The following is a 23,721-nucleotide window of genomic DNA, read 5'->3' as shown; positions in this document are numbered from 1 at the left end:
TAAGAAGTAGTAATAAGAATAAGGTACTTTAGAAGACTGTGAAGAAAAAAGCCTCAATATAAGTAACAGTATTCAGTGAGCCACAATGAAAAATGAGTAAATAATTCCCTGGCATAAATGAAGTATTAAAAAAACCCAACAAAACAACAATATGAACGTCCACCAAAAAAACAATGGCATAGAGTAGAAGATTAAGGACCTTAGACCCATAATGCATATCTTCTAGGCTCCCACACTTCTGCTTAGCTGGACTATACTCCTCATGGCACTGAATATTCAGAGGTCCTTGTGATTTATGTTCACAGACCTTGGATTTAAGACATGAAGCTTCTCCAGCCATCTATGTTCTATGGCTAAAGATGTTTAGCAGCATTTGTATCTCAAGGCTTGCATGGATTTCATACCTAAACTCATTTTGTAAAGCTACACATCTACCTTCCTATCGCAGCTAAAATGCTAAATCCAGTATCTGCAAATACTTACCTGCTCTGGTCACAGCAAACGCAGAGATGTCAAAGTGCTGCAGGATGCCTGTCCCTTCTCTTGCTTCTGTATTGCATCAGGGGGCTCATACTGCAGGTGTGCTGGTTTGACTGAATATAAGTTAATTCATGCAGTTAGAAACATTTCTTTTTCATAGCTAGTACAGTCATTATTTGGACTAAGTTTGAGAAGAAGAGATAACACCCCAGCACAGAGTTAATGTTTTTAATTGCTCTGCTATGAGATCCAAGGACATTCTGAGTGCTCCACCAACAGGTGTGAAGCATCGAGGAAGGGGGGCATGGATGGGGCAGCCCCTGACTGACATCCAGACTGATCAACAGGAGTATTCCATCCCATTAGCGTCATGTTTCATATCGAAGGAGAGTCGGGATCTTCCACTCTTTCTCCTTTGTTGGAGCTGGGACAGAGACCTGTTCAGGAGAGTTCTGTTCAGGACTTTCTTCAGTTTGGCCTTCTGCCATCCTGCCATTTTGCAGAGGCCTCTGGGCCTTTCTGCCTTTTTCCTCTTTTCCCTCTCTGGGATTGGTTGTTGGGACCAGGTGCTGTTTTCCTGGGACTGGCTGCTCAATGTGGACAGAGTTTGTGAAGAATTACATTAAGTATATTTTATATTCTATTTCTCTTATATATATATGTTTACTAGTTGTTTATTAATATTTTGTTATTTTATTCAACTGTGTTTATCTCAACCCAAGTTTCTCCCTTCCCTTTTGATTCTCTCCCCTATTTGGAGGGTGGGAGGAGGGGGGAGTGAATGAGTGGCTATCCTAGTTGTATTGCTAGCTCGGGTTAAACCACGACAGCAGGTGACAGATCTCACTGCCCAGCTCTAACATCGGAGGTATAGATCAAACCAGTATCTCTCACCAGACTTTGTGTTCAAGGCGCACAACCTCTGCCAGTCCTTTTACAAGGTTTATTCATTTATACTATCCCGTTACTTGTTAACATGAAGTCCCTAAAAAGGCATCAAAGTAGGGATTAGAGACCCAGCCTCTTGCATGAGAGGTTTGTGTGCTGCTTTCTCTTTCGCAATGCTGTTTTATTGGCAATAGCTCAAGTATCCTGGCTATTAGCTCAAGCTATGGAAGCAGATCTGGCTTTCCAATTCAGATCCAGAGCATATGAGAGGCAGCTGTGCTCGTTAAGGAACCTGCACAGCTTGGATGCAGCAAGTGCCTGGGGATGGGCAGGCGGCTTGCCAAAAGCACAGAGGATTCCTGAGATGGTCATGTCTGGATGCCAAACACTGGATGTTTGTCATTCACACTGCCACAAGGGAGGGGAGCAGGCCTGAGGAGGCTGATGGCCCTGTAAGGAAGGATGTGGTTTGGAACGAGGAACAATGTGGAGCCAGGAGAAGGCCAGTGGAATTGACAGCACAGGGTTTGGAGTCCTGATTTCAGGGAGATGGATGAGATGTGGTAAAAGACTTTTAGCTTTGTGAACATTTTAAGATGCTACTAACAAGATGGAAGCTTGGCCACCACAACATTAATATCTGATTTAGGGCTGATGTCATTTCTAGTTGGACACTACATTTAGTCTTCACAAAAGTGAGAATGAAAGATAAGGATGCGGTAAAGGCCCGTAGCTGTTCTGGTCCAACATCCTCTTGAAAAAATAATATAAACTCTTTAAAATTTGAGGAACATTTTAAGTGTCTCCTGTTCCTCCTTGAAAAAGACATCCATTTCCAGAGCTTGAAAACCCCACATGTCTCAGTCCTTGCTGCTGGGACAGACAAAATGATGAAATGAGGGAAGCAGAAGTCTAATATGCCATGGGAGTTGCTTCCTGGGAATGGCCTCTGTGTGAAGTCCTGCAGCAGCTTGACCCTCTCCTCATAATCTAGCCGACCAATCTGTCCCTGTCCCTCCTACAAAAGCACCAGACTAGAAAGAATAACCTGCAAGACACCTTTTCTTCTAAGCAGCTAGACAAGAAGGGAATTGTAAAAATTTGCAAGGAGTTCACAAGCCAACTGCTGTCCTGAAAGGCAGACATCCCATGAAGCCTTTGGGAAGCAGCCCAACAGCAATCCCTGCCTTCTCCCCAGCACTACTGTCCCTATCTCATGGTCTCCTGTGGACCCTCAGCCTTGCAGTGCTGCAGCCTCCTCTCCCTTGCTTGAGCTATTGTCTCTGCTTGGTAAGCAGGTTCCTTGAGAACCTTTAAACCCATTTCTAGGAGATTTTCATCAAACAGTCCCACAGTTGGCATGTGTCCTGGTTTTGTTAAAAACAAGTTTTTGTCTTTTAGTGAATTTCCCTGTCAGCTAAAGTCTTCTTGCTAACCGCAGTTTTCCTGAAAGTTAGGTACATATTTTGGTAGACCTAGCAATGGAATGCAAGGTCATTGATAATGATGCATCCCGTGAGATGTGCAAGCAGGAGGTGAACTGAAAACTGACCAACTAATGTATTCCATCCCATTCACGTAATACTTCATATAAAAGTGGGGTATCACGAGGATCTCGTCCCTTTTTCCTTATGGCCGACATTGGGAGAGGACCTTGCGAGTTGTCCCTGTGAACTGAGGCCTAGTGACAGACTGAATCCAGTTCCGGTTGGCTGCAGAGTCCAGTCCAGGACTTCGGGTGCCGGCCCTACACCTGCCGGAGCAGTTGCCGGGACGTTCGAGATTGGTTTTGTATATTTGGTATTATTTTCTCTATTTTATTGGTAGCATTAGTAAAACATTTTTAATTTTTCCAACTCTCTTCTCTCTGTCCTTCTTTCCCTCCCAATCGCCTGTCCTTAGTGGGAAGCGGGGAGAGGAGGTTAACAATACATCTGCCACGGTTTTATTGTCACCCCGCAATTAAACCACGACAGCATGACATAGTCAGCCGTGCCTGTCACTTCCCATAGAAATGGCTGTATGAAGCAGAAAACCTGACACACAACCTCCTGAACTAACACTGCTCCCTCTCACTTTCCCAGGGTTAGCCATGAGGCTCACAGAGCAAGACAGAGAGAGAGAGATGATGCTCAGCCAATATTTGAGAGTAGGTCCCTGGGTAGGGCCAGGGAGTTTCAGGCCCAGACCTAAGGCCACCCTGGGTCCTGGGCTGCCTCCACTTCGTTCTGCACCAGGAGCGAATGCGGGTTTCACACACTTGTGTGTTTGGCCCCAGCCACCTGCGCTGGCATCGCCTCGTGTCTGCGCCCAGACCCTCTGGCAAAGCAGCAAGGGAGGAGGGCAAACATGGGGGGAGGCTAGCCTCGGGATCTGAATTCCACTTGCTGTTGTAGTTGAAGAGAGAGGTGGCCAAAAAGGAGTAAAGTTTTCAAAGCTGGCTCGCTAAAGCAAAGAGGCTGGAGAGTTACTTACAGCTCTGAGGGAAGGCCAAGGATGGGAACATCGGGCAAGGCAGAAATGTTGGCCAAACTGTTTCAGATGCTGACTAGAAGGGCAGCCTGCCCACAGTCTGGGTGGGCTGCCATCTGGGTGCTTTTTCAGAGGAAACTCCATAGCCCAAATTGATCGATTTATTTATCTCCCAGATGGTGTTTTCACTATCATTTCATTATGGCAATTAAGAATTAGAAAGACAGATATGACCTGCCCATTATTCTGTAGATGACATCAACTTTTCTAAACTGGAATATTTGCTGAATAGTCTTGAAAACAGCATTATTATCTTTGGCATAAGTCTGTCTGCTGGGGAAATGCTTTTATTGGATTTTTGCATAATCCGTCTTGATCTTGCAATCGGATTGAGGCTCATACATCCTCTCTCCTCCCCACAGTAGAGCCAGTTAATGCCTCGCAGATGCAAGGAAGGAACCTGCATCAATATGAATGGTGTGGCAAAGGCTGGGCATATTGCTTACAGTTTTTCATGCAAAAGTACATTTAACTTAAACAAAACCAACCAACCAAGCGAAAACAACAACAAAACCCACATAAAACCAGACAAACCCTTTAAATGAGTATTGATATTGATTGGTAGAAGTAGATTATATCTACTATGGCAGCATATTGACTATGTTGGAATTACTATTTTGTTTGCTTTCACTCGTAACAAGTGGTTGCTCAGGGAAAGAACAGATACAATACTTCTCTCTGTAATAATTTCTTGACGTGTCTCAAGGCTCTGGACATTCCTGTTATTTATTAGTTATTTATTTTTCCAATAAAAGACACATCATACTTTCTTTTCTCTTTCCTGTTAAGAGCTTGGGTCACTGGGGAGCATCAAACTTTACAATCTAAGCAGTAGAGATGCTTTTGCTTAAAACTTCAAAAACTCCTACTTTTGGTTTTGGCTAATGTACAGGAGCACAGTGATGGTGTGCAAACCAACCTGTTATACTTCTATATCACACCATAGCAACAAGGAACCTTTGAACGTCACTGAAAAATAACATAACACCTCTTGAATTTTGAGTTGTAAACTACGTAAGGTATTGATTAATTTTCCCCACTGAGTGGCAAGGTACGACAAGGAGGAAAGTGGCAGTGAGTGGTACTGACAACATGCAGGGAAGCAGAAGAGCACAGCTGGAGGACTGCAGGAGCAGGGACAAACATGCATCAAGTGATGTAAGATTGCTGTTACTGAAAACTAAACTGTTTATTATGACCAACCTGGCATTAAAAGAAAACCTCCACAGAGAGGCTCCACAATCTGTTGCAAAACCAGAAAAAGATTGAAATTAGTTGAAAAAAATGAGTGCTTTTATTGAGCATTAATTTGGGACCTGTTTGTGGCAACACAAGAAAGTAAAACCGCTCTTCCAGATCAGCAGGGGAGGCAGGATGGCATGAAAAGAGTGAGAACTACATGGGGACTACGGATCCCACTCTGCACAGATGAGTAGGAAATGGAAGGGGAAAGGTGGAATCTTGTTTCTTTATTCTCTGCCTTTTACCCTGTGGCCAGGAAATAAACTGTAGTGGCTATGGAGCTTACGTTTTATGTACTGAACTTTTAGACTCTCTGTTCTCAAGACAACTGCATTTTAATCCAATATGCTTTTCCAGAACTCAAGCCTACTGTGACCATGGGCTGCTCCTCCAGGCAGATGTTCTGAACCACTCATTGCTATGTACAAACCTCCATCATTAAAAACCGCACACAAACCAAACCAATCAACCAACACAACAAAAACAAACAGCAAAAACCCCAAATGAAGGAAGTTCCCTCTGTACATAGTGGAGAGAAAACTAGCTTTGTAACGAACAATGTCCATCAGTAAATACTTAACAGCAGCACATGAAGGCTTTATGGACACAGTGGCATTTCTGTGATTAAGTCCTTTTAAAATAATATGTTCATACATACGTATGAACATTTGAAGTAAGAATATCTTCACTTTAAATGTAAGTTCACATCTTTAAAGTAACACTTAGCAATGAACCAAAGATTCTGTGAGGCTAGTGCTTTTCTGCAGGAGAAGAGGGGGGTAAGAGTTTTTAAAATTTGCTAAAAACAAGAGATATGATTGTGTCTGGACAACTAATTATGACCTGTGAAATGTAAAGTTCGGTGTAGCTCAGTTTTTCCCCTCGTTACCTATTTTCTTAAGTAATAGAGAGACACCAAACCAGCTAACTGGCTCCTACTGTAGACATAGGACACAGACCAAAGCTTAGAAGGTTATGTTTGAATTTTAAATCAGCTAGACTGAAATATTAGTTATTCTTCAGCTCAGAAGAGCTTAAAGTAGACTGTCAAATGAGCACATTCTCTGTGATTCTGTGAAATGAGCAATGCTGATGTTAGACTGTTTTAAATTCCAGCTAAAAATCTACACTTCTTTTTCTTTTTTTATTCTGTTGTGAATTCAAAATGTAACCAAACCATGGGAACAGAGTGTCCCTAAAGGGAGAAGATACTCTTGTTTTTTTCAGCAGACAAAATTAAATAGAGGGAGCAGTAGTGCTGATGCTTATAGAGTTAACATTTCTCACCCTCATCGGAGGGCAGTGCTCCGGGCTGGAGGAACAGCCAGACTTTTGTGTACTCTGTGTGTGCACATGTGTATGTGTGTGTGTGCGCGTGTACACTCCCGCTGCAAGGACATGCTCAGGCTCTGTCTTCTCCCTGGACCTGGGGACATTGCTGGGACAGGCGGTGCTGAAGACCAAACCGTCACTTCCCCTCGGCCTTGCACTTCCCTGGGGAAGCTGGAACATAGCGTGCAGGGACGCGTCGGCATTTCCGCCCAGATGAAGTTTCTCTGCCACCTGCTCCTCAGCTCATGGCTCTCTCCCAGGAGAGATGACAACAGAGCGTGGGGGACAGAAAACGCCCCCTCAAGGCTCATTTCCCCTTCCAGGGAGACTTATCACACCTGAGCATCCCAGGAGCCGTTCACTGAGGATGCAGTTCTTTGCTGCTCTTCAACACCTCCTTCTGCCTCCAGCATCTCTTCCTGCAGGAATGGGATGCTCAGACCCAGAGAAAGGCTCCCCTTTCTCCACAAAGGCAAAAATTTCAAGAACAAGGACGCATCCTGGAGTTTAAGAAACTGTCTGGCTCTGTCTCTCACCCTTCAGAACATCTATTCCCATATATATTCCTATCTATCTGTATCTATATCTATCTGTCTATCTATCTATCACGACCTAAAAGTGCTTACGGTGGGAAAGATAGACACTCATCCATGGCCCTCCCACAGGTCTTCTCATAGCAGAGCGTCCTCACCAAGATGCTGAGGACAAGGGCAAGCCAGTGGCAGTGAAAGTGCCATCTCCTGCCTTCTGAATGGTTGAGTGACACCAAGGCACCAGCCTGGGCCCAGGCGTGTTAGTTGTGACAGTATAAGCAAACTTTTCTCATCAGTGAAGATGGGAAAATATCTTCCCTTGTGCACCTGCCGCTGCAAGCCTCGGGACTTTGTGGTTTGGAGGGCTCTGCAGCACCTGTGCAAAGGACTCTGCTCTCTGCACTCTCTGCTGCAGGGCAGGGCTGCGAGAGTCCTTTCTGTTCCCTTTGGCTCTCCAGTGCAGCCCCTCGGTGCAGGAGCGCTGCTAGGAAATGAGCTCTGAGCAACCCGATCCAGTTGAAGATGTCCCTGCTCATTGCAGGGGGGTTGGACTAGATGGCCTTTGAAGGTCCCTTCCAACCCAAACTATTCTATGATTCTATGAAATGCTCTTTGGGGTGCACAGTGCCTGCCCCTGGGAGGGGCTGTGGGACAGCGAGCCAGGACGCCTGGGTGGTTGCTCTGGTGTGACTGCACCATCTAGCGCTTCTTTCTGCAACTCACCGCTTGTCTTTCAGCCAAAAGGGTTTCTCAACTGGGTTTCTCACTAGTCACACCTCAAATGCATGTAGAACCGTTCCTTCTGTTTCATAACACCTCAAAAGCAAAAGAGCATGGAATCCTGGGCAAGTCATCTCGCCCTACAAGTCTCCTGTATGGCCTCAAAAGAAGCCTAATGGCAAGTGGTGACTAACAGCTGATTACGGAGGCCTAACCATTGCTGCCAAACCTCTCACCATGGCTGTTTCCAGTATAGCTGGTGGCTGTTCCCAGTATAGCTGATATAGTCAATCTCCCTAACGATGAATGGCAACTATCAATGTGAAAGATACGGTTTTTTATTATCCCAGCACCGGAAGCAGGTAGGATGAGGTTTGCTTTCATCTGGCAGGGAATCCAGTATGCATTTAGTCACCTACCTCAAGGCTTAAACCATAGTCTCACTACACATGCAGCTCATGTTATGTTGGCTAGAGCTGGAAATGGTAACATTTCCACAAGAGGCCACTGTGGGGCAGCGCATCTGTGATGTATGTCTTAAGAGGTGGCTACTTCGGGGAACCTCTAAACTGGCTACGGATACTTGCTACAACATACCCACAGTCAACTAGGGTAGAGATACCAGAGGAACAGAAACAAGGGCCCAGTCACAAATTCATCTTTTGGGGAGTCAGATGGACAGCTGGGAGAAAAGCAGCCCCTGATTATAGTCCTTACAAATTAAAGGAATGTATTTTGTCAGCAATTACTAACTGAAGGATATATAAGCAAGTGGGTTAGTACCAGGTCAGTCTAGTCTATAAACAAAGTAACAGTGATTTAGTAAAGAAACTCCTAATCGGGAACTGCTGTCCTGGAATTAATACCCTGGAATATGCATAATTAGTTAACTTGTTTAACTATGTTTTGAGACTCTCAGTTTAGAGTGTCCTTAGAAGAATTATCTCATTATAACACAAAAAATCATGCCCATACACATGATCTTGGCTCTGTGTGTTTGATTGGCGGATTGCACACCAGGTAAAGAACCCTGATTTTGGGACAACGTGATGAAGTGCTACAAGAAATCCAATAGTTACCTCTGCCCCAGAGTAAGAAAGGAGTTATGTGCCATGCTAGGGGCTTTAGGATCTCAGAGGGCACATATTCCAGGTTTTAGTGTAATAGCCTGACCACTCAATAACTTACTAAAGAAAAATGCAATCTGGTAATGGATCCCACAACATAATGAGACCTCCAGAGCTGTTAAAGGAAACCATAATTGTGAGTCAGGCACTGAGACTCATCCACCCTGTGCAGTGCCTCTCACTATACGTCCAGGTGGGAGAGAAGAGATATTGGTGAGGACCAAAGCAACAGGGGTCACTTGGATGCACACAACATCCCATCACTTTGGGCTCCAAATCACAGCAGAGAAGTGTGAAGTCCTGCAGCAGCTTGACCCTCTCCTCATAATCTAGCCGACCAATCTGTCCCTGTCCCTCCTACAAAAGCACCAGACTAGAAAGAATAACCTGCAAGACACCTTTTCTTCTAAGCAGCTAGACAAGAAGGGAATTGTAAAAATTTGCAAGGAGTTCACAAGCCAACTGCTGTCCTGAAAGGCAGACATCCCATGAAGCCTTTGGGAAGCAGCCCAACAGCAATCCCTGCCTTCTCCCCAGCACTACTGTCCCTATCTCATGGTCTCCTGTGGACCCTCAGCCTTGCAGTGCTGCAGCCTCCTCTCCCTTGCTTGAGCTATTGTCTCTGCTTGGTAAGCAGGTTCCTTGAGAACCTTTAAACCCATTTCTAGGAGATTTTCATCAAACAGTCCCACAGTTGGCATGTGTCCTGGTTTTGTTAAAAACAAGTTTTTTTTCCTTCTCCAGCGGGGTGATTGGACTAGATGGTCTTTTGAGGTCCCTTCCAACCCCTAATATTCTGTGACTGTGACTCTGTGATTCTATGATTCTGTGATGCGTTCCCAGGTTCTGTTGGCAAGAGGAAAGGGGAACCCCTAGCAAGCTGTGTCTCTAGCTGCCCGCCAGTTGCCTGCAAGGAGTCATGAGTGTCTTTTGAACTGTCCTCCACTCCTGCTGGCTTCTTGCTTCTGGTCTTTCCCACTTAGACCCAGCGTTACACACAGGCTTTCAGCTCTGGTTTTTGTTCTGCCTTTGTCTGAGTCGTGCCAGATGGAGATAGAGATTTCCACATATCCAAGGGTAAGCATGTTGGCATTAATGCAGGACTGAAGAAGAATAGAAGGGAGACTTGATAGGCCTTGTTTCCACCAGAGATGCTAAGAAGAAGAAATGATTAGTGTTCAATTTCATAGCTGGTTCAGCCATTAAAAACACTCGTAGCGTAGATAAAGGGAAGAAATGTCACTGTCTTCACCCAGGAAAAAGAGTTAGACATCCATCTCTCTCTCTCTCTATCCTCTCTCTCTCTCTCTATCCTCTCTCTCTCTCTCTCTCTATCCTCTCTCTCTCTCTCTCTCTCTCCTCTCTCTCTCTCTCTCTCTCTCCTCTCTCTCTCTCTCTCTATCCTCTCTCTCTCTCTCTCTCTATCCTCTCTCTCTCTCTATCCTCTCTCTCTCTCTCTCTCTATCCTCTCTCTCTCTCTCTATCCTCTCTCTCTCCCTAGGTTATATTAAAGTACCTCTTACTAAATAAGTATAAAATATGTGGTATGTACCCTAGTGTTTGAAGAAATGTCTCTAACTTTGTGAATTCCCATTAAGCCATGGTAAGCTTTCTGTTAAATTATATAGTTTGACAGTTCTTTCTGGACCTAAGAATAAACGAACACAGATATGAGAGTGGTTCTTTGGCTTTATCCTTGTGTAGTCTTAGTATACAACAACACAATGTTTGATTAATAAGACTCCCAAAATATTAATAAAATAAGCACATCAGTTTTTATTTGGAAACCATCTTAAAATTAAAAGAGAGTTCAAAAGTATTATTGCTACTTCTAGCTGTCCTTACAATCTTACTTCCCTTTACTGACTAAAGTGTTTTTGCAGTGAGTTATTTTTGGTTGTGGAGTGTTCTGGTGTTTGCGAGAGGTGTATTACCAATAGAGTAATAATCCTGGCTTCTTCAGAAGAATGTCCATTTCTTCTCACCCCACTCCCTCACAAATTACTTGGTTTGAACATCTCTGTTTTAAAATGTTCAGGGAGTTAGGATGTTATCAGAGGTCAGACTTTTAATTAGGAATTAACAATTAACGGAAATAATTTTAAACTGTTAGATAAAGGGAAAAATAAAAAGCTTTGTTTACATCAACTGAGAAACAACAACCAGTAGGCTGTCGATAGTGAATATAAACATAGTTTGCCCTCTACATAGCTATTAGAAGTCAGTATACTTGTAGATTTAGTTTTGCCTATTGTGTAGTTGTGTTTCAGCACTATCTAGAGTGCATTGTCTATGTGCTTATGAAGATGCTGTTCTTCTCAAAGGGAACATAGGCAAGCAGAATCAAGGAAGCATCTGGGCTGGAAGGGACCTCTGGAGATCAGGTGGTCCAGCCCCTGTGCAAAGCAGGGCCAGCTGCAGAGTAAGATCCAACTTAAAAGATGGATCAAATAAAAAAATCAATCACTTTGGGGAATTCGGTGATGCACGTACTTTTGAAAGCAGTGTCCACCATGCCTTTAGGCATCAAAGCAGCACCTGTACACTTAAAAGAAAAGGGCCGTGCCTTCTCCAAAGATGTTGCTGTTTAACATTGATCATTATTATTCTTTATTTTGTCATCTTCACATTCTAACAAGGTTGGTCAGAGAGAAGAGCACACTTACTCATGCTCTTGCACTTTCACCTATGGCACAAAATCAAGGGTCAAGAACAATGCTAAACTGAAATCAAGGCAGCATCCAAGCCCAAGAATCTTTTGGAGCCTTGAACATGCCATAGATTTTTATCTTCACGTGTTGTCCTGTTTCATCATCAAGCATGTTCATCGCACAGTTATTACTACAATTAAAATTCTCATTATAGGCAACAGCAGTTTTACCTGCTCATTTTTGTGTTTAAATGGAAGAACTTAAAGGCTCGGTGCCCTTGTTCCTTTCCACCCTTTCCCTCCAAAGTTACTTATTTGGGGCATGGGGAGCCTGCAATTTTGTGCTCTGAACTGGATGTGTGCTGGCTTCTTGATTGCTGCATTTTGGCGGGTTTAATGTAGATGCCAGTCTGTGAACTTAGGCAACTTGTGGCCAGAGGGAGCGACAGTATTAATACCTAAATTGTCCCAGCAAGACTGAGAGGATGGTTGCCCGTGTCCTGAAGGTAGAACTCAAGCAGTGCTCAAGAATGAGATTATGCAAACACAGACTTACGAGCAATTGGGGGTTGGATTTTACCTGCCTGCATAGTAACAACCTCATTAAGTGATGTGGAATTGCTGTAGATGAGGTTTCTGTTTGGCCATAGTGGTGATGTGATGTATGGGAGAATTACAAGATTTATGATCTTTAAAACAAATATGTTGTAATGTAACTGTTCTGGGGATTTTAAGTTTCCAGAAAAATACAAAATTTCCCATGGGCATTTTAACAAGTTATTGTTCTTTTGTGACAGAGCTGTAAATAAGATTTCTTTTTTGGCCATCATTTTAGATCAACACACTCTTCCTTTTTCCTTTTTTTTCCCCCCTTTTCCTTTTTTTTTTTCCCCTTTCCCCTTCTTTTTCTTTTTTTTTTTTTTTCCTTTTTTTCGAGGGTCTTGCTGCATCAGGATACTGAGCTTTGCTTCAGGGGTAATTACATACATTGTTCTGTGTATTCTTTGAGTAATTATAGGACAGAATTAATTTTTTTTCTCGCAGTTTTTCTTAAAGTAAAAAAGATAAACCTTACACAACAATAATGACAACAACAAAAAGCCTAAACATAAGCCTTGCGCCCGCCCGCCTCCCCCCCCCCACCGCCCCCCCCAAAAAAAATGAAAGAAAGAAAGAGAATGAGAGAATATAAGCTCAAAAGGTATATTTGCAAATAAATTTTGGAAAGACCTATACACTGATATAAGGAATGAAAGGAATTTTGGTAATCTTAGAGCAAAAACTGGTCCTTAAAAAAAAAATTAATAACAGCACGTGGAAGAGGCACACAGATAATAGAACACATCTGTTTTGGAAAGTTTAATAGAAATGAAAAAAAATCAATATATTTACATAAAGGTATAATATAACATTAAATTGAGAAGGAAACTAACTTTTTTTTTTTTTTTAATTAAAAAAAACAGTTGGACAGACAGAACATGCCAGTGTAACTCTGAAGGAAGAAGCTGAAACTATGGAGACAAGTCCATCTGTTGCAAGCACCAAGGATGGTGTAGATGCTGAGAAAGACGATGACGACGATGCTTATACAGTTAAACAGTTGCCATCTTCGGAAGAAGACGCGGAAAACCTTGACCAGGCATCTGAGCCTCAGTCTTATGATCTGGGTTTTAAAAAGGTTTTTAAATTTGTTGGATTCAGATTCACCGTGAAGAAGGAAAAGACAGGGAAATCGGAACCAGTTCAGCTGCTTACTGTAAAAAAAGAAACACGAGTCCATGAAGGAGCTGGTGATGAAAAAGAAGTCAGCTCAGAAGAAACAGCGATGCCTGAGGATGCATACTGTGCAGAAGACAACACTAAAGACACATTGAAAAATGAACAAACAGAACCTGAATCTCCTAAAACACCAGAAGCAAATGAGATTTGTTCTGAATCAGCTGCCTTAGCCACTGATACTACATCACCATTAAGAAGATTTTTTACTCAGGGATGGAGTGCATTTAGAAAAAAGAAGAGTTTCAGGAAGCCTAAAGAAGATGAACTACAGTCTCCTCCACAAGAAGAGGAGCAAGAAAAAGAGGGCTCAACATTAACAACTGAAACCAGTGAAAAGGAGGAGAAATCTGAGTTCGAGAATCAAGATGAAGAGAAGAACATGACAGCAGTAACTACTGAAGTGCACGAGAAGGAGCAAACTGAAGGTGAAAAGCAGGAGTCAGAAAAGACTGTGGCAGCCATAGGAGCTGAAGCATGTGAGAAGGAAGAGCTAATCAGGCATGATGAGCAGGGACAAAAAGAGGATGTAGCAGCAGCAGTTGTTAAAGAAAGTGCGATGGAGAAAAAAGCTGAAGAAGGTGATCAAGAAGGAAACCTGGTGGAAGTCTCAGAAGATCTTGGTCAAAAGGAAGAAAAAACTGAAGAAGGAGGAAAGGAAAGTGAGGTGACAGAGAAACTACTAAAAACAAGGTCAGTGGTACCTGTTATCACTGACAGTGTGAACGGAGAACTGAAAATGTCCTCGGAAGTACTACCTGTGGGAGAAAAACTGGAGTCAACTGGAGCCAAGTGTGAAACAGAGGACAAAAATGAAATGGCTTCTGAAGAGAAACTTGAAGCAGGATCTTTGGCTATTGAATTTTCTAGTGAAGAGCTCAAAAAATCTGAAGGAAGAGAAGGAAATAAACCTTCTTCACTGGGGAAAGAAACTTCCGATGAAAAAATAGAGGAAGCAGAATTGAAAATTTCACCCACATCAGAAGACATAACTGGAAAGTTAGACACACAAGGAGAAGCTCAAGATAGAACCACAGAGAAGAAAGCAAGCGAAGAGCATGAGACAAAACTGACTCTGGGTGCTCCTGAGTTGAAGTCCTTTTCTACTTCTGAATGTTCTGTTGACACGGAGGATGATCAACAGACAATCAAACCCACTGATGAAGGTCTACAGGGAAAAACTGGCATAGTTATGACTGATACTGTCAAACCAGATGAAGTAACCACAGAAATAACTCCTGAAGAGGCAGCTGGAAAGAGGCCTCCAGAAGGTATCACAAATGAAGCTGAACTGTTGTCTTCTCAAGAAAAAACTAAACCACAAGGCAGCCCTTTAAAGAAACTCTTTACGGGGACTGGATTAAAAAAACTGTCTGGGAAGAAACAAAAAGGCAAAAGAGAAGAATCTAAGTTAGGGGAACAGGGTGAACCAATTCAGCACTTATCAGATTCCCCAGATAGCCCAGAGGAACAGAAGGGGGAGAGTTCTGCTTCTTCTCCTGAGGAGATGAATGAAATTCCTTCTTTGGAAAAATCTGCAGATGGAATGCAAGTCACTGAAAATGAAGAAGCTGCAACTTCAGATGTGGAGCGAAAAAGAGAAAGTGTCACAGCCTGGGCGTCATTTAAAAAGATGGTGACTCCCAAGAAACGTGTCAGAAGACCTTCTGAAAGTGATAAAGAAGAAGAAATTGATAAGACAAAGGATGGTGCAGTGTCTTCAACTGAAAATGCTGTTGATGAAAAGCAGGGAGAATTCAAAGAAAATGGGATGGACCAGAAACCAGAGAAAGCCACGGAAGAGCCCAAAAGAAAGGTTGACACCTCTGTGTCCTGGGAAGCTTTTATATGTGTAGGTTCTTCAAAGAAAAGAGCCAGGAGGAAATCATCATCATCTGATGAAGAAACTGAACATAAACTTGCTCAAGAAAGCCAAAAAGTGGAAGAACCTGGACAGACCAAAGAAACAGTAACAGATGCAATTCTTACCAGCTCTCAGGAGAGTGATCAAGGACAAGGGAATTCTTCCCCAGAACAAGCCGGAAGCCCATCTGAGGGCGAAGGTATTTCAACATGGGAATCCTTTAAAAGGTTAGTCACTCCAAGAAGGAAATCCAAAACCAGAATGGAAGAGAGGACTGAAGACTCTGTGGTGGGATCCAGCCTGGAGCATTCAACATCAGATGGTGAGCCTGGAAAAGATGAATCATGGGTTCCATTTAGAAAGCTGATGCCTAGGCGTAGGAAGAAAAAGTCAGATCGGAAGCCAGAGCCAAATCATCTTAAACAAACAAGAGAAGACATGGCAGAAACAGCTGAAGAAGATTCAGATATTCCAGCTGTTGTTCCTTTATCCGAATACGAAGCAGCAGAGCAGGAAAAGATGGAAGCCCAACAAGCAAAAGATGCTGAAGCGATGAGAGAACGAACCTCAGAGGAAGAGAGAGCAGAAAAATTAGAGGAGAGCCTAAGAATTGAGCAAGGACATGAAGGGCTGGTACATGTGGTTACTGTTACCGTTGTGGAAGGGGAAAGGGCAATCAGCAGTATTGAAGAAAGGTCACCATCTTGGATATCTGCTGCTCTGACAGAGTGCATTGAGCAGGCAAAAGAAGAGGAAGAGACGGAAACTGAGAAAACATTTGAATCAGATGTTCTTGTGGAAGAAGCAGTGGCAGCTGCTAAGACAGAGCCAGAGATGAGAAAGGATCGAAGTGATGACACCACAGCAAGTGAGCTAGAGCTAACCTCCGAAGCAGTGACAGCTCTGGAAGAGACAGCAGAAGCTTCCTGTGCTGAAGGAACAACGGAAGTGTCCCTTGCTGAGGAGACAACTGAGATGGTTTCTGCTGTTTCACAGTTGTTAGAAACCCCAGACACTACAGAGGAAGTTACACCTGTACAAGAAGTAGAGGCCACTGAACAAAATTTGAAAGAGTTAGACAAACAAACACAAAAAGTTCTTCAGGAAGTTGCTGAAAGAGTAAAGTCAGCAGATGCAGCCCAGCTGGTTAGTGAAAGAACCATGACAACAACTGTAATTACAACAGTGCAAGAAGAAATTGATTCAGAAATGAAAGATGATGCTGAAGATGGGCAAGTTGTAGGTCAGGCAACTGTTTTGCTTGACCAGTCCTTGAAAAAAGAGGAACATAAAGATGACCTCCAGGCACTGGGAAGTGCAGGGAGCATTCAGGACCAAACTGGACTTGAAGAGAGTGTCCTTCTGGAAGGTTCTGAGAGAAGTGGACTATCTGCTGGAGCAAAAGAAAGCACAGAAGGATGTGAAAATGTAGATGTATCTAGAGAGGAAAGCCAGTGTCAGGCACGTGAGGAACCAGTTGTAGAAGGCCATGAAGAAATATCTGAAGCTCAGAGAACAGTAGAGGAACCTTCATCACAAGACAGAGACCCTCACATTGTCAAAGCAGTCACTCCTGAAGAAGAGCCATTTCCAAAGCAGGAGGCTTCAGAACAAGAAAAACTACCCATGACGGATTTCGCAGTAGATGAGACAAGAGATGAATGTATTCCAGGAGTGCGCGCTGCGGTAGGTATTACATATAACACCAAGGTTCATCTGTCAAAGGAAAAAATCCGCAAGCATTAGCTATTATACCTACTTTAGATCCAGGTAGTAGCAATATTACTGCCAGGGTCCTTTTTTGTGCAGCCTGAGGCAACTGAAGTTTGTTTCCAGTGAGACAGACACACAGATGTCCATAAGCAGCAGCCACTGAGGCTTGTATGCAGATTGAGGTGGATGCAATTCCTGCAGAAATGGGTGGGAGATGGTTTGTGTGGATCGGAAGGTGCTGCAACAATTGCAATGAGGGCTCCTGCACAGCACAATGTGACTGAAGATATTATATGAAAATATGTGATACATATGTGATCTATATGGTACCATACATAGCAGGTGGTATCTTCAGTCATAGGCAGAGGTACGATTGTAGCTGAGGTACTTGTGCAAAGCGGGGGAAATAAATGACCCCAGTATCTCCAGCTTTAAATGTGCGGGAGTTCTTGTGGCTGATGTGTCCCTGCCTTCCTCTGTACCTCCCCACCAACTTGCTGGCTTAGTCTTTGTTTCAAGTGCTGCTGGTTATCCCTTGCTTTAGGCTGCCCTTTGTTTAATGAGCTGTGTGTCCTGAGAAACTGAACATGAGCTGGAATCTTGGTGACCCACTGATCTCAGTGTCATCATCTCGTGCTCTTCCCATAACCATACTCCTCTGCTTGTTTTTTCTGGTGCTTTTTCACGCAGAACACTTCTGGTCACTCCCTGTTCCTACCCTTTATCACAGGTCTGTTGCAATTCTCCACAGGTGCAGGACAAGATGGAGTATGAAACCTCTACCTTGGGGCTTCCACCTGAAGAGCCTGTGCAGCTTGAAGGAGAGGGCAAAACCCTCACGATGGGACCAGAATGCACAGAAGCAGCTGTCACTGTGGTCCCCATGAAACCTGAAAGACAAGATGAAATTCCTGACTTAGACTCTCAGGAGCAAACTTGTACCAAAGGAGTTCCTGGCAAGGCACCTGCCCAGAGAGAGGAAAAAGAAGATGATGCTGTGCTCCTTGGAGAAGAAAGCACAGAAGTTGCTGTTGCTGAGGTTCCTCTGCAGAACGAAGTAAAAACCTCTGCCCTTCCTTCAGAAGCAATTGGCTCAGAGGCAGCTGCAGATGCTGAGCAGAGTGTGAGGGATGGGGATGGCAGGCAGATTACAGCAAAAGATCCTGTGCCCTTTGTTGAGCCACAATGCAGAGAAAAAACAACTGAAATCCCCTCCCAGAGTGATGAAACTGAGGGTGGGAAAATGGAAGGTGCTGTGCCCAAAACTGAAACACACTTCGAGAGGGGTACCCCTGTCACTGAGGCCCCCACGCAGATTGAAGCAGACAGTGTATCTAATGTAGCGTCAATATGCCCAGATCTCCCTGAAAATGGAAGCACCATCCTCACTGACACAATTGCTAAGAAATGTGAAACACTAAGCAGCTTAGCTGAAGAAGAGACTGTGGAAAAAGAAGAAAAACTTGCAGAAACCTCCACCTGTCAAGACTTTCAGAAAGAAGATAACAAAAATGAGCACTCGATGGAAGGAGCCAAAGAAGTATTTGAATATGGAAAAGGGGAGGCTGTGAGAGGTGCTGAATGTTCAAGTGCTGTCCAGCAAGAGGTTTTAACTGTGCAAGAGGAAGGCTCTGACTCAGCCTTCCCACAAGCTAGAGGCTTGGAGGCTCTCACTGTGCCTGTGCCTGTAGCAGCTGCAGCAGCTGAAGAGCACATCATGGCAGAAACTGTGACACCCGCAGACACAACATCTGAAACTGTACAGCCCTTGGCAAACACAGCAGAACAAATGGCTTCTGAAGGAGTCCCAGTTGCTACTATTGACTTTTCAGGCTGTGGGACTGCAGAGCTTGGTAGTGCAGGAGCACCTGAGCCTCAAGTATCTCCCACTTCCATGAATGGAATGTTAGAGGAGCAAGAGAGGCCCCAGAGTACAGAGCAACCCAAACAAAATGGTATTCCTCTAATTCACAGTCTGTCTCTCACCCACACAGAATTTGAGGACGTTGTTCAGTCTGTGAGTATAGAGTCTCGGAGCACGAAAATTGTATTGAATGCCATTGAGACAGCTGTTCACAAACTTGCAGAAACAGAAGAGCCAGCTGCCTTTGAGCCAGAGCAGTGCATTAAGTCCACAGGGAAAAGCCCATCAGGTACAAATATACCTGAGCTTCTGGAAAGTACGCAGGTGGATCATCAGATTCCAGTAGGCACGGAAGAGATATGGAATAATGAACAAGAGCTCCGGCAATCACGAATAGTGAAAACTGCTACAACAGCAGAGTCTGCAGAAATTCATGTACCTGTGGAAAAGACAAAAGACATGCTGTTAACTTCGGAGGTGCTGGAAGATGGACAAAGTGAGAATTCTTTAACAATTGTGACTAGCCCTGAAGACATTTCAAGGGGAAGTGAGAGACTTCAGAAATCAACACTCGAACTAAGTACTTCAGAAAATTCGACCAAAGACCCGGTTGGCCGGATTATGGAAATACCAGACCAACATACAGGTCAGCAAATGTGCAGAGAAAGTGAAGAACAACAACATCCCCTGCCAGTGGAGGATGGAAAAACACAGACATGGGAGAATGATAGTTGCCAAGAAGCAACATCTTGTGATAGTCCACAAAGTCAGAACTCAGTGGCTCCTGAGGCCTTGAATGTAAGTAGCATTTTTAGTCAGCAATTTCTTTTTTTTCATAGTAGTTTTTGGAGTCTGTAAAACTGTCTTGTTTTTTTTTTTTAATTCTGGTGAAAGACTGCTCCTCAGTTTAAGCAACAGGCCACAGATTATCTATATATATATATTTTTTAATCATTATTTCTTTTCCCCCCTCACTTTACTGCCTCTATCTTGGCTAACACTTTCTTTTCTGTTCTGTACAGCTACCCTCATTTTAATGGACTTTGACTTGGCCTGTAGTTTAGGGTGATATTTCTGGGAGGCAGAAATGTGGTTTCCAGCTTTGCTAGATACACACTCATATGGCACGTGTTTAACGTATGGGATTTAATCTGCAAACATGTTTCCTCTTTAACAAAGCTCTTTGTAAAATCCTAAGGGATGTGAGTGTCACCTTCCATGATAAACCTGGAGTGCCCCATGTACTAAAGCTCTTTGCACTTCAGTGAAGTCTGAATCAGAAATGATAGGTACAACTTCTCCTTAGGATGTTTACTATGCTTGCTTAACTAAGTCATGAGACCTTTATCTCTATCTTTGAGAGCTGCTTGGGAAAATAAGATATTTTTGAGAGAGTAAGTTGTCATTAATATGGCTTTTTTTCACTGTCGTCTTTCTTTCAGATGTGCTAAGCATCCATGTGGCGTTTGGAGAGATGCCAGTCCTAGAGAACAACTGACAATCCTGCAGCAAAACCAGGAGCTTTATTCACTACCCTTTATTCTTGGATGTTAACATTTGCTTTTTTGAAGACTTCACCCTTTTTGTCATTTCTATGAAAAAAAAAATGGCTTTAATGTTCGCTATATCTACACGTGTGTTCCACTTGAAGGGCATTTGCCTTTGCCCAAAATATACCATTTAGACTGGAGATACACAACTGAGTGAATGGACAGACCATTAAATTTGTGCCACAGTTTTTACCCCACTTAACGTGTGTCTTGTCTGTCCCACCTCCTTGAATCCTTTAGCTCATCCCTTAATCCTCCTACCTTTCTGCAGTCCCCTCTACTCCCCACATCTTCCCTAGCTGCCTTGATTTGACCTGCAAGTGGCTGTAGATGCTGCTTGATTCATGTGTGAGGAGGAGAAGGAAGGCTGGCTGATGAGAACACATGAGACTTCTGGCTGAGTAGCAGACTTGTCTTCATCAAACAGCAGGAACTGGATCACACACAAATTCTTGAGCAAGATACTCAAGATTGCTGCCTTTCAGTCCCATTCAGGTATCTCTATCCATCCTTCAGTTGTATCTGTGCAGGCCTGATTTAGTCAGAAATGACTTCTACAGTGTAGCTTGAAAGGAGATTGAGAATACCCTTCTTCTTTTGTTCCAGACTTCAGGTCTCAGGACTAGACTGTAATGTGTTGAATATTTATATGTATGTCTTAAACCCAGTTCTGATTTTAATGTAGAGCTACGATACTTCTGTACTATTTAGGTGTACCCTTAAATGAATTTTGTAGAGTAGCTTGGAGCGGAAATTGATACCATTGGAGCGGAAATTGATAACATGTACTTTCCTATTTATTGTTCCAGGTTTTTCCCCTTGTAAAATCTCTCAAAAACTTGGCTGCCTTGCTTTGAATATTTATATGTATATCCTAAACCCAGTTCTGATTTTAATGTGGAACTACAATACTTCTAAAGACAAAAGAGGCCTGACCTGTGTCAGATCCACCAACCACTTCTACTCGCAGTCTTCCCTCATTTCTGAGAATCCCATAGACTTACCATTTCCCTGCTGTCTCGCTCATGTAACAACCCTCAAGTCACATCCCTCTCGTTTCAGAGTCTGCTCATTTCTGGTCACTGCCCCATCCAACCCCAGGCCTTTACCCAAACCTACACCATCTAACATCCTTCCTGCAGAGAGCCTTCCTCCTTTCCCAACCCCTGCTTGAACCTCTTTCCTTATCACAGCAGGTGGAGTAGCAGGAAGGAGGGTAAGGGCTTGGTGATGCATTCTGTCTTGGATTGCAAAACGCTGATGAGAATTTTGGGGTGCTGAGATCTTAAAAACCTTCAGCTTAAAAACCAACAGCTGTAGACCAGAATGAGCAGGGCGATTTAACAATGGGAAGAAGCCCCAAGACTACGAGTCCTGGGGTGTCTGTCCCCAACAGGAGTTGGTCCTCTCTTTTGTTGTTTACATTAAAATCAAATACGGGGTACAAGTCCAAACTTGCAGCTCTGATTTGAAAAGTGAAGGTTACAGATCACACTTTGTGAAACTGATGCCCATCAAGTTGAACAATAGCTCACTATCCTACCTGTATAGTAATTTATTTTAAAAACAACTTCTAGTGTACAAATGCTCTTGTTATGGCAGGGCTCGCCTCTCCTCGAGGCTGCACGTACAGCAAGCAATGCAACTGCACCGGTGTGATTGCACCATCTGGTGCTGCCCTGCGTGGAAGCATCGAAAGATTTTTTTTTTTTCCTTACCTCAGAGCAAATTATATAAATGTTTAAAGCCCAACAATGTGGTTTCAAACAATCCCGTCTATGTCAGTCCATCGTTAGCAGCAGCTTCCCCCCCTAGCTTTGGGCAATTCCACCAACCTCGGCTGGTTTCCACAGGTTTAAGTTGGCTTGCAAGTTAATAGTGCTCTTAATAACACCTCACAAGTGCAAACTTGGCTGAATTTGTACAAATTGTATACCTATGTACATTAAGCCATATTGCAACAACTGCAGCAGGTAAAATGAAATAACAATAGCATGACCTGTGTAATCCTGATTCTTACGTTTGTAGCTCCAAAGCTGTTAATAATATGTAAAGTTAATTCTTGTCTGAACCTCATTTAAATAAAGCTAGCTGTACCACAGTGTAAATTGTCTGTTGGTAGTAATTGGACAGACGAGTGCTTAAACTTGCCTGTTTTCTCCGTTAATCCAGGGCCCAGGTAAGCAATGCAACAAACTTAACTATAAAACAAATACAAAAGCTTCTTATTATAACTGACAGCTAAAGAAATACTGCACCCAAAACCACGCTAATGGTGCAAGGGGCATGCCTCCACAGAAGGATACTACATTGTTTCAGCGTATTGCTTTGGCCTCTGAAACTCTCATTTGAGACTGTGACTTCTGGCTTGTGCTTAAAGCTCAAAGCTTTCTCTAATCCAATGTACTGGGTTACTAAATTTGATTTTGTGTTTTTAAGGTAGATTTTCATTGATTAAATAAAGCTACAAATTTGTTCTAAAGTGTGTATGTGGGTTTTTTTCAGCTTGCTTAGTGTAAATTATTTTCTGACAGTTGCTTCATCTTCAGAGTTAGCTTTGCGCCTGACAGTTCGTTTGTTGTTGACTGACATTCAGTCTTTGTGAATTGAAGGAACTAATTACAGAATTAAACTGTGATTTGGTTGTAAGGTTCTTTGAAATAAGCATACTTAAGAAGTAGTAATAAGAATAAGGTACTTTAGAAGACTGTGAAGAAAAAAGCCTCAATATAAGTAACAGTATTCAGTGAGCCACAATGAAAAATGAGTAAATAATTCCCTGGCATAAATGAAGTATTAAAAAAACCCAACAAAACAACAATATGAACGTCCACCAAAAAAACAATGGCATAGAGTAGAAGATTAAGGACCTTAGACCCATAATGCATATCTTCTAGGCTCCCACACTTCTGCTTAGCTGGACTATACTCCTCATGGCACTGAATATTCAGAGGTCCTTGTGATTTATGTTCACAGACCTTGGATTTAAGACATGAAGCTTCTCCAGCCATCTATGTTCTATGGCTAAAGATGTTTAGCAGCATTTGTATCTCAAGGCTTGCATGGATTTCATACCTAAACTCATTTTGTAAAGCTACACATCTACCTTCCTATCGCAGCTAAAATGCTAAATCCAGTATCTGCAAATACTTACCTGCTCTGGTCACAGCAAACGCAGAGATGTCAAAGTGCTGCAGGATGCCTGTCCCTCCTCTTGCTTCTGTATTGCATCAGGGGGCTCATACTGCAGGTGTGCTGGTTTGACTGAATATAAGTTAATTCATGCAGTTAGAAACATTTCTTTTTCATAGCTAGTACAGTCATTATTTGGACTAAGTTTGAGAAGAAGAGATAACACCCCAGCACAGAGTTAATGTTTTTAATTGCTCTGCTATGAGATCCAAGGACATTCTGAGTGCTCCACCAACAGGTGTGAAGCATCGAGGAAGG

General features: G+C 43.1%; 1 protein-coding gene across 1 annotated transcript; it reads left to right on the top strand.

The window, feature by feature from the left end:
* Positions 1-1,852: 1,852 nt before the first annotated feature.
* On the top strand, positions 1,853-22,731 carry LOC135986940 (A-kinase anchor protein 12-like). The gene is made up of 4 exons (XM_065631494.1): positions 1,853-1,931; positions 12,968-16,830; positions 17,609-19,519; positions 20,164-22,731. Exons 1-4 carry the CDS (start codon positions 1,853-1,855, stop codon positions 20,170-20,172), a joined length of 5,862 nt encoding a protein of 1,953 aa, XP_065487566.1. The 3' UTR covers positions 20,173-22,731.
* The last annotated feature ends 990 nt before the right edge of the window (positions 22,732-23,721 follow it).

Source organism: Caloenas nicobarica, chromosome 3 (genome assembly GCF_036013445.1).
Source record: "Caloenas nicobarica isolate bCalNic1 chromosome 3, bCalNic1.hap1, whole genome shotgun sequence".
Lineage (NCBI taxonomy): Eukaryota > Metazoa > Chordata > Aves > Columbiformes > Columbidae > Caloenas > Caloenas nicobarica.
The sequence above is the reverse complement of the archived record's forward strand: the minus strand, read 5'-3'. Positions and strand labels throughout refer to the sequence as shown.